Below are 11,513 nucleotides of genomic sequence, written 5' to 3' on the forward strand. Positions count from 1 at the left end.
TGAAGGATAAACATTTCATGGCACAGTAGTGTATCTTTTCATTTTCCATGGCAGTGATTTCTCAAGTGTGGCTCCCAGGCCTTCAACATTGCCTTGAGAACTTGTTAAAAATCAGTTCTTCTGATCATAGTCTAGCTAGAATGGCCAACTCTAGTTTTCCTGGATCTGTTATCTTTTTACCACTGAAAATCCCATATCCCAAGAAACTCTTCTTCCTGTGCAGACTAGGAAATGATTCTCCGGACTGCCTGTGCCAGGCCAACTGAGTTAGAAACTCTGAGTGTGAACCCAGCAGTGTGCGCTTCTCTAGTCCCTGCTGACTGAGGACTGAGTCTGCTGACTCAGAAGCGTGCTGAAGTTTGAGAACCATGATCTAGGGAAACATGTGATGTGTATCCCTGCTTGGTGGGAGGAGTGCATGAAGAGAGGTAGAAATGGCAGAACAAGCTGACAGCAGCCAGTGAAAGCCACTGCATGCCTTGGTAAAAAGTGTTATGTAACTGCTGATCAGTATTCACGCATTGACATAAGGAGTATTAGTTGGGGAAGGATATACATAGAAAACCCACTGTAACAAACAAAGCTACTAAATTTTATCAGCAACTTAAATGAAAATAAAATTGTTTTTAACTCACATCAGTTTGCTAATTAATACAAAATTAAGCATTTCAAAGGAGAGTACAACATTCTTGTGTACTACCTGTTTGTGAGTTCTGTGATACCAGAATTGGTGAGGAGCCTGGGAGGTTTCCAAAAGGAAGGGGGCCACTACCTCACTCTGAAGCACTGAATTTATGACATTAATACACTAAAGAGTTATAGAACACTTAAAATGTTTATTAGTAAAGAAAAGGAAAATAGAATAATGGCCAACCATGTACTGTACATGGGTGCAGTACATCTGATAACAGGCTCAGCACATGCTCCCAACATCAGGATATTTATGATGAGAAGTTGGGCAGGGGGCTTGTCTTCAGGCTGTCTTGGAGTAAGTGCTCTTCTTCATCCTCAACATGTGGTGCATTCAGTAATGTTTTGCATTTACACTGTTTGACTTCTGTGATTAGAAGAGTCATTTTATCCCATGTTTCCCTCTACCCACAGGACAAAAGTTCTTTATAGGGATATTTCTGCTCAGTTCCCAGAATGTGGCAATCATTTGGGCAAGGTCAGAAGAACAGTTGCTCTTTTACAGCACATATACACACATATACACACATAAACACACACAAACACAAACCTCATATATGATTCTGGTACGCGACGACTTTAACCATACCACAGGTTTTTGGTTTGTATTTTGCAGATAATTCTTGTTTTTACCCAATACCAGCCTCAAACGACAATCCTACTACTAGTATCTTTTTTCATATATTTTTATTGTAATTAATAGAAGGGTTACATTATATTTGCCAGATAGACGGTGCATTACTTCACATAGATCGATACCCTTTCTCAGGTCTTGGTCCCCATTTCCCTCCCCCCACCTCATCACCTCATCTTGTTTTCCTCCCTTCCCTATCCAACTTCAAATAACCAAATACACATATATACAATAGATCAGATAACCAGGAGAAATACTGTAACAATATGAGATAACCAAGGGACAGCAAAAGATGAGAGATAACATAGTACATTAAGGACAATAACCACTCATTAAATGACTTTTGTTTCTATATCATGGAGGTCCTTTCGTTTAGCATCATACTATATGGCCTTATGTATCTAGGTTTTGTTCTATTGTAAATCTCTGCTAGGAGAGACCAAGTTTTCTACTTATTATCTTATGTGTAGCTGAGGTTACAGGCATGAATTGTTACAGGCCTAAGTCACTATACCCAGCTTATTTATTGAGATGGGGCCTCATTAACATTTTGTCTCATCATGTTTTTGATCTTTTAACCCCTGCCCTACCTCTGAGAGGTTGAGGTTACAATCATAAGCTACTACACCTGGCCTCATTCGTACAGATTTAATCCAAATATGAACTTTAATAACATTTTACAAATCAAACTACATATTACTTGGAAGATCTTAGGTCTAAGATTATGACTATATAATTAAGAGCAACTGCAGAATTATTCAGTTTTATTTGTCTGGAAAATAATAGAGAAAAATATGTCATCCAATGTGAAGCTTTAAAATGATTATATGTTTTTGTTCCATGTATAACAAATGTATTGAAATGTCTCTAACATTTACTTCTGTAATAAAGTGTTTTATTTGCAGTAGAAAAGCTTTATATTGGACAGACCTGCATACGTATGTGGAAGTAAAACTTAAACACTTGAAATAATCCCCTCAAAGCATATACTTGTGGGACAGCAGTTTGGCATAGTGGTAAGAGAGCTTGCCTAGCATGCATGAAGAATCAGGTTTGATTCCTTGGTACCATATACATAGAAAAAGCCAGAAGTGGTATTATAGCTCAAGTGGTAGAGTGCTAGCTTTAAGAAAGTCCAAGGACAATGCCTAGGCCCTGAGTTCAAGCCCTAGGACTGGCAAAAACATTAAAAAAATTAAAACAAAACAAAACACAAAACCCCCAATCCCACATACTTGCATTACATCTCCATCTAATTTGTGTTTAGGAAATGGCTGGTTTCTTGAAGATGTTGTGGTCAAAGATCCAACCACAAACCATGAATATGCCTTCTTCTGTCACAGGTTTGTGAATGTGCTTTTAAAATCACCAAACTTATCTCAGAGCATCAGATCCAAGCTCAAGTTCAATTATTATGGGTCACTGTGCATCACTTTTATGAACGTTCATTTTAGGAGCTGTTTCTGCTATGGAGAATTACTATCAATTATGTTTATATGAATGGAATATTTACTGATAATTTGATACAGCATCTTAGAATTTTATATGAAATGGAATATTTCTATAAATAGTTATATAAATGGAATATTTACTGATAATTTAAGATAGCTCCTTAGAATGTGATTTTTCTCAACATATTAGGTATGTGTGTGAGAATCTCTTCCATGTATATACCCCTTGCTTAAGTCCTAAATAGCAAATATTCATGATAAATGCTGATTTTTAAATATTGATTACATTACTGACAACAACTGATTTTGTTTAATTATTTTGCCTTTTTCTTTATTATAATTTTGCTTCTTTATTTATGAATCCAGTGTCAAATAACTGATTCAGTTGTTTGTCAGCAGGCTAACTGGTTAATTCAAGTGTGAATGAGGGAAGGCATCTGATCTCACTAGAAGGCAGTTTTTTCCCACCTTGCTTGCACTCTTATAGTCATTTTTGGATTTCTTTCTCCATCCTGTATTGCTCTGTGCTTCTTTACTACATGTCAGTGCCTTTCCCCAGCTCCTACAGATCTCTTTTTCCTGAATTGGGTAGAAATGTGTTAGTGGTTTAGGTAAATGTAAACCTTGAAAATCATTGACACATTTTTCTTTCCACAGATGGCTGGATCAAGGAGAGGATGATGGGAAAATTGTCAGAGAAATATATGCCAGGGATAATAGTATCTTCTCTGCAAGTCAGTGTCATATACACTGGTTCTTGGAAAATTACATTTTATGACTGAAGAAAGCATGACACCATTGAAATTAATGGTCCTTTCTTTTCTTCTCAGGGAAGAAGCTAGAACTTAAGAGTAAAGAAACAGTAAGATTTTGCCTTCAGTTTTAAATTATTTAGTTCAATGTTGAAATCTCTATTTTATGTGTTAAACTAAACTATAATTCTGGGAAGGGATAATTTTTAGTAATATCTTTTTTTAATGTCTTTGCGTAAGGCATAAGCCATCTTTGTTTTGGTTTTCTTTATAGTGGGCTACAGAGAGCTGGAAGTTTACGAAAGGAAACACTCTTCAGTTCTACAATAGGCTGACTGCAGGATTTGTCCGTCTGCATCCAGATGGCACAGTTGATGCTATTGGAGAGAAGACTGACAAATACGGTAAAGCCAATGGATAATATATTTAGCAGTTCGTGGGGCTTAAGAGAGACATATTTTGAGGCACAGATTAAATTACAAGTTTTCTACTTTTTCAGTGGCTTTATACGAGTATTAGGCTGCTTAAGTAATTCACTCTTGCCAGGCACTGGTATCTTATGTGTATAATCTTTTTTTTTCTGAATTTATTTTATTGAAAAGGTGATATACAGAGGGGTTACAATTACTAAATAAGGTAAAAGGTACATTTCTTTTCAACCAGTGTTACTGGCTCCCTCATTTTCTCCTGCTTTTTCTCTGTCATCTTCCTCTGATATTACACACCTATAATCTTAGTTACTCAAAAGCTAAAGAGCTGAGAGTCTTCATTCAGAGGCCAAGCAGACAAATCTAGGAGACTTTTACCCTTATTTAGCTAGCAAAAATCCAGAACTTACTGGGAGAGAGTGATGGAAGGGGTGATATTGGACCAAAAGAAATGTACTCATTATCTGACTATAAACCCTCTGTATATCACCTTTATAATGATAATTAAAAAAATCCCAAACTGGAAATGTGATTCAAGTGGAAGAGCACCAGCTATCAGTAACAAAAACCAAGTGAGAGTATAGTGTCTAGAGTTCTGGCCCTATTACCAGCAGACACATATCGAAAGTTCACTCCGCAATAATATAAGTGATGAGCACTTGAAATACTTTAAATGTGGACAGTGTCATTATACAAAATGGTATACCATGAAAAAATTTATAGTTGCTATCACTTACTTGAAGAATAATATGCGGACAGCTGGTGAGCTGTAGTAGCTTATACCAACCTAGTTAGGTGGCAGAATTTGGGAAGATTACTACTGAAAGTGATCCTGGGTAAAAATATTTTCGAGACTCTATCTGAATCAATAAAAGCCAGGTGTCATCCTACAAGCTACATAGCTACATAGGAAGAATGAATGAAGAACTGTGGTCCAGGCCAATCCAAGGAAATAGTGAGACCTTTTAAAGAAAAAATGGTAAAGGCGTAAAAGGTCAGGTTCATGGCTCAAATAGTAGAGCATCTGTCTAGCAAATGCCAGGCCAGGAGTTCAAGCCTAAGTACTGCCCCCCCCCCTGAAATGTTAGCAATTATTACTTAACTGGCTAAAAAGCAATAGTGTGACTCTTGAATAATTGGGCTATTTTTGGAATTAAGTCACTTCCTCAAAATACCACATGATGTGATGAGAGCCCCCAAGATAGCTAAAATATTGTCCTGAATTCCCGAGACATTTACCTGAATTCCTGAGATTCATAATTTAATGAGGAAGAAAACAGTGATTCTAACCATGCTTTTTTTGTCGCTAATGTTGTAAAGGTACAAAGGAAAACTAGACAAATCAAAAATAGATTCAGTGCTTAAATCAGGGTATTGAGAAGTTATAACAATAAGGATTAACAAAGATGGCACAGATTATAGTAGGCTTTTTCTATAAACTTAAACTTCCATGTTGTTTTGACTTGCCATTTTCAGGAATGGAACTGTTCAGCTAACCTCTAGGATATACTGGAGATAATAATCGTAACTTATTCTCAAAATATAACTTCTTTACCTTCAATTAGTGATTCCTAGAGGTAACATGACTTTTTTCCCTACAAGAAGGTATGGCTGTCTATTTGATAACACTTCCTCATAACAAAAGGAGCAGCCAGAGCATTATTTTGTGTTAGCTTCCTAAACCACAGTTCTGCCACAGTGTTAGGATATAAGGCCTAGATGGTAACTGCACACATAGTCAGAGTGGTTATAGGGGAGAAAATCCAAAATTAGGTCATTATGGTCTAACATAGGTCTATGCATCCTTCCTTCTAGAGATACAGAGAAAAAAAGGTATCTATTCTGAAACTCCTTGCAGTGGGGAAGGAAAGGTCTTTACCTCACCAGGACATCTCAAGAAATTGGGATATCATCTTTGCTGAACTGCAAAGGCTCACTGTAAAAAGTTTTGGTTTTCATTTTTTTGTGGTACTGGTTTTGAATTCAAGGCTTTGTGCATGCCAAAACAGGCACTCTATCACATGAGCTATGCCTGCAGTCCTCTTTCTAAATCTTTCCACTCATAAAAAGCAGCTGAATCAACACTAGCTTCCAAGATTTTCATCTTCTGCTTTAGATTCTTGGGGTAGTCTTGCAATGCAAGCTCTGGTTGCTTGAGGAGGCCTTAGAAAATACAACACAAAATACATGACAAATAAATGTACGACAGAAGCTTTTAGCCTTCATTTTTTCCCCTCTGGATTACTCTAGTCTTGTAATGCAGAATGCAGAGTAAACAGCCTGAAAAAGGCAGGTGCAAGAAATTGTGAATAATTTTTCTCAGCGCCAACTGACAAGTAATCATAATGATTTCTTACAGTATTATTTTTTGATGTTGAGCTCAGTGTCTCATAAATTCACACCAATGAATGAGTTTTTACATGACTATATAGTGTGATGTGTGCTGACCGGTGAACATCTTTGCTGAAACTTATTTTAAGAATATATCTCTAAGATATAATTTACTACACAGAACAATTTTGTTATCATATAAGCCATATTGAGCCAGCTGTGAATGTAGCTATTTTCATACTCATTAAGTTAGAATCTTGTATTTCTGAGTGTTGTTGATCTTATTTTAGTAATATTGGACCTAGAAGCACACACATAACAAGAAATACTCTTTCAAATGCCATAGGAGCCTTATATTATGGTCATGGAGCTGTAAGATATTAAAAATTATGCAGTAACTATAGACAATGACAGTGACAGACAAGTCTTCTTGCCTCATTTTTATTTTTGTGCCAGTCCTGGAGCTTGAATTCAGAGTCTGGACATTGTCCCTGAGCTTCTTTTGCTCAAGGCTAGTGCTCTACCACTTGAGCTATAGCCCTGCTTCTGGCTTTTTTTTGTGGAGGTTAATTTATTGGAGATCAGAGTTTCATGGACTTTTCCTGTCTGAGGTGGCTTTAACCCGTCATTCTCAGATCTCAGCCTCATTAGTAACTATGATTACAGGTGTGAGCTGCCAGTATCCAGCTCCTTCTGGCATCTTTTAGGGGATACTATAACTAAAAGGAAGCTCAGACAACCAAAGCTGTTAAGGTTTTAACCCTGAACCTCAATTGTTATTTTTGTTCAGGTTTTAATCCCAGGCATCCATAACTATTTTTATATCATATTTAGTTTTATAAAGTTTACATCCACAGAACTTTACAAAACTTCCTCCAATATGTAGATTCATATAGTTTTCTCATTTTATGGTAGTAGTCTTTCAAGAGAAGAAAGTCAAAATTTAGACTGAGATATATTTTATATATATTTCTGAAAGGATTAAGCATACATGTAAAATATTTTCATTATGATCCAACTGGAAATTAATAATGTATCATTGTCCTCTGCCTTCTGGGTTATTTATGTATGTTCATAGTTTTGCTGGTTTTTAATAATATGTTTTCATTTTCCCATTTGAAAGTGTTGCCTGTAGAAAAGATAATCATATTAAATTAAATAAATTAATTTATTTTTATTATCCTCAAGTAGTTGCAGTAGTTTTAATTCAACAGGCGAGTTTATGAATACAATGAATCTTGATTAATGTCATTCCTTTCATCATTTTCCTCCATCTCTCCCAACCCCACTCCCTCCCCAAATTTCCTATTTCTGTTTTCACATATATATTCTGAATATTAAGACTACATTTGCCCACTCTTCCTCTGTCTATTCCTCTTCCTTCAAGCTCATTCCCTCCCCCTGCCAAACATGTTCCAGCTTCCTGGAAACCACATTCTTTAATGTGTAGGTTTTAAAACATGCCCATAAATAACAGTTCTCTTTTCCAAGGGTGGATTCTAATTCTTCTCTAACATGGGATGCACTTAGTGACTTCCCGCTACCAAATAGAATATGGGAGAAATTACTTTCGAGAGTAAACAAAACTGTTAAAAAGGAGGAAGGCAGAAAGATGGGGCTTCAGAATGAATAACCTAGATAAGGTGACATTAATCAAAATACGTAATATCTATGTATCAATGAAACTCCTTTGTGAAACTAATTATACTAATAAGTTAAAAGGGCATTATAGATTCTTTCTATCATTCTCTCATGGGTCACTCACTCTGTGGGACTCCAACTTCAATGTCATAAAGAGATCCAAACACCCTGTGGAAAGGCTGGAGGGAAAGGGACTTACATGGTCTCTTGCCCATGTAAGTAGATTACTGAGTAGATCATCTCTCCAGAGGATTCTCTGGTTTCAGGCAAGCCTTCAGATAGCTACAACCAACAACTTGATTGAATCCCATGATGTATCCTGGTCCAGAGCCACCTAGAAAAGTTACTTCCAAACTCCTGATATACAGAAATTGTAGGATAATAAATTCTTGTTTTGAAGTGTGAAGTTTTTAACCTATTAGTTCCTACATAGTTTTCTCTGAAAGGTACCTTCTCATGCTATTTCTTCCTCTGGAAATTATGATGAGCTCCACCTTCATACTCAATAAAGGATAAAATTGAAAGGACAGTTTTCTTGTCTGCTCCTAATCGGGATCCTCAGCTTCTTTGTTATGTCACTGTTCTATGTGTCCATTTTACAGTGATGTAGTGGAAAGGTGCATGGATATTATCTACAATGTTCAGACTGATGCCTCATTAATGTTCCCTGTATAGTACAGTGCAATGATTAGAAAAAGAAAAAGTAAGGAATCTCACCCTTTCATGATAAAATATAGCTAAGTAAATTAAGGGTAGACTGTAGTGTCTTCTAAATGGTAAAGAATATTTATGGAACACCTCAAAGCTATATTTATAGTCAATAATTGGACTGAAATGTTCCACCTGAATCTGAATTAAGATAAAGATGTCTATTTATACAAATTCCTTTTAGCATTTAACTGAAAGTTTCAGCAACAAGAAGTGAAATGAATCCAAGTTGAAAAAATGAAGTAAAATTTTATTATCAATAACTTGAACTTATGTATTGATAATCTCCAAGGATTTATGCCAAAATAATATTAAATCTAACAAGTCAAACCACAAAAGCTGTAGGCTATGAGATCAATGTCAAAAGTTGTTTTCATAATTATATGTTTATAATAGCAGCAATTTCTTGGGAATAAATTCAACCAGAAAGTAAGATTTGTATACTGAGAACAAGAACACATTTTTGGAAGAAAGAACACTTAGTAAGGGATAGATGTCTCAGTATTTCCCAGTTGCCATTAAAGATTTTGTCCAGTTACCATTAACATTCCGATACTCCTTTCTGAAGAAATAGAAAGGATGATTCTGTTTTGAAAGAAATTTCAAGGGATTGTATATATAGCCCAAACAATATTGACAAAGAACATATTTGGAAAAATTTACATTTGGATTAAAAAATCAATAGCAAAGCATTAATAATCACAATAATGTGGTTTTAGTCTAAGGCATATAATCAGTGGGATAAAATCGAGAGTCTAGAAATAAATGATCTACAGTTTTTCTATAAGCATGCCAAGACTCTGCAATAAGGAAAAATAGTATCTTCAACTAATGGGGCAGGGACATCTGGATATCCAAATGCAAAAGAATGAGGTTGGATCCTTGCCTCAGTACTTATAAAAAATTTAACTCAGAACAAGCCCATAATTGAAATGTAAGAGCTGAAACTATAAGTCTGAGAAAGAAAAGTGTAATCTGCCTGCCCTTGAAATAGTCAATGTTTTGTTAAAAATGCAAGCAGCTGAAAAATAAATGGGACACTAAAGAATTAAAAACCACTTCAAATCAAAGCATACTTTCAAGAGATTTTAGGCCAACCTACAAAAATAAGAAAATATGTTTGCAAGTCAGACCTGTTAAGAGTATTATATGCAAAATATATGAAAAAGTGCTTATGATTGAGTAATGAGGGACAATTCAGTCAAAAATGAACAAGGATATTGTGTAGATAGTGATCTAAAGAAATATAGAAATGGGCAACAAACATGTGAAAGGCTGTTCAGCATCACTGGCATCACAGAAATACAAATCAAAGCCAAAGTAATATACTACTTCATATCTGGTTACAGAAAGAGGAAAACAAGTATTGATGAGAATGAGGGGAATCAGAACTCTCACATGTTACTTGTAAGAAAGTAAAAAATGATTCAATTGCTTCAGAAAATAATTTTAAGGACTCCTTAACAAGTTAACAGAATCATTTTGTGTCCTAACCATTCTACACTGAGGAATAGGCCCTTGAGAATTGAAAAGAAAAAATTTTATAGGAATGTTCATAGAAGAGCTAGTCACAATAGCTCCAGATGCAAACAACTCAAATGCATATCAATGAATTTGTGCATAAACAAGAAGTTATAGCAATATAAAGGAACAAAACTGAAATAAAATTGAATAAAAAGGAAATAAAAAATGAAGTATTGCTACAACAGGGATTGACTACTGAAACTTTGTACTGTATGAACAAAGCTAGAAATAAAATGTCACATAAAGTTACATTTTTATGAAATATCCTGAAGATGTAAATTCCTAGAAAGTAACATGTTTGCTGAGTATGGAGTAGGAATAGTGATTAACTGCTTAGTGGATTCTTTTGGGTGATTAAAAGACTCTGGAAGTAGGCAAGACATGGTTTTTCCTACTTGCAATTCCAGCACTCAAGAGGCTTGGGTAGGAGGACCTCAAGTTTGAGGCAAATCTAAGATGTATCATGATATGTTGCCTCAGAAAAAGTTCTGGAACTAGATAGTGGTGCTTTGGTTCTTTCCTCATTTCTATACCATTCCACTATCTAGGACTATCTGTCATCACTAAGCACCATGATTTAATTATATGAACCACTTTAGTTCATTAATAAATTCATTAACATGCTTTTATTTATTAGACAAAAATAAATTGGAGACGGATCATGCAAAAACATTGCCATTTGGAGTGGATTGTTGAACTCACCCTCAAACCTTCTACATTATAAATATGACTTAAAATGAATATTGACTCATTTTATTGCTTAGTGAAATCCATTTAATTTTGTTTTGGTGGGGGAGTGGTTCTGTAGGTAGCTTGTGCATCAGATCTTACTCTTAAAAGTGCTTGACTATGTGGCTAGTAGGCAAGGTAGACTTTAGAAATTATATTTCTTAATTCTAGTCAAAGATTCAGTATAAGAAGGTAGGTATTTTTTTTGCTGGTCCTGGGCCTTGAACTCAGGGCCTGGGCACTGTCCTTGGACTTTCTCAAGGCAAGAACTCTACCACTTGAGCCACAGCACCATTTCTGGCTTTTCTCTATGTATGTGGTACCGAGGAATCGAACGTGGGTCTTCGTGCATGCTAGGCAAGAACTCTACTACTAGGCTAAACTCCCAGTCTGAGAAGAAGGTAGGTGATTTTATATTAAAATTTTAGATGTGGGAACCCTAAATTAATTGAATAACAGCAGTAATCTTTTATTTGGTACGTATTAGCTAGGCTTAAAGTTTTGATTTGATATAAAATGAGCCATGTAGAGTAGAAAAGAAAGAAGGTCAGTTTAGAAATCAAATTTGATTATTATAAAATCATTCTACAGACACCCATATATAATGTGACTTACATACTTTGTA

The 11,513-nt window shown here is 35.4% G+C and overlaps 1 protein-coding gene across 1 annotated transcript in view; it reads left to right on the forward strand.

Moving 5' to 3' along the window:
• The window catches only part of LOC150058740 (lipoxygenase homology domain-containing protein 1-like), a 106,823-nt gene that overhangs the window by 24,408 nt on the left and 70,902 nt on the right, over positions 1-11,513 (forward strand). Inside the window, exons 7-10 of the mRNA XM_090339668.1 lie at positions 2,592-2,667; positions 3,433-3,509; positions 3,606-3,637; positions 3,802-3,931. Of these exons, the coding sequence (XP_090195794.1) occupies positions 2,592-2,667; positions 3,433-3,509; positions 3,606-3,637; positions 3,802-3,931 (315 nt within the window). The remainder of the gene's footprint in view (positions 1-2,591; positions 2,668-3,432; positions 3,510-3,605; positions 3,638-3,801; positions 3,932-11,513) is intronic.

Source organism: Megascapheus bottae, chromosome 9 (assembly GCF_031878675.1).
Source record: "Megascapheus bottae isolate mThoBot1 chromosome 9, mThoBot2.hap1, whole genome shotgun sequence".
In the NCBI taxonomy this organism is placed as follows: domain Eukaryota; kingdom Metazoa; phylum Chordata; class Mammalia; order Rodentia; family Geomyidae; genus Megascapheus; species Megascapheus bottae.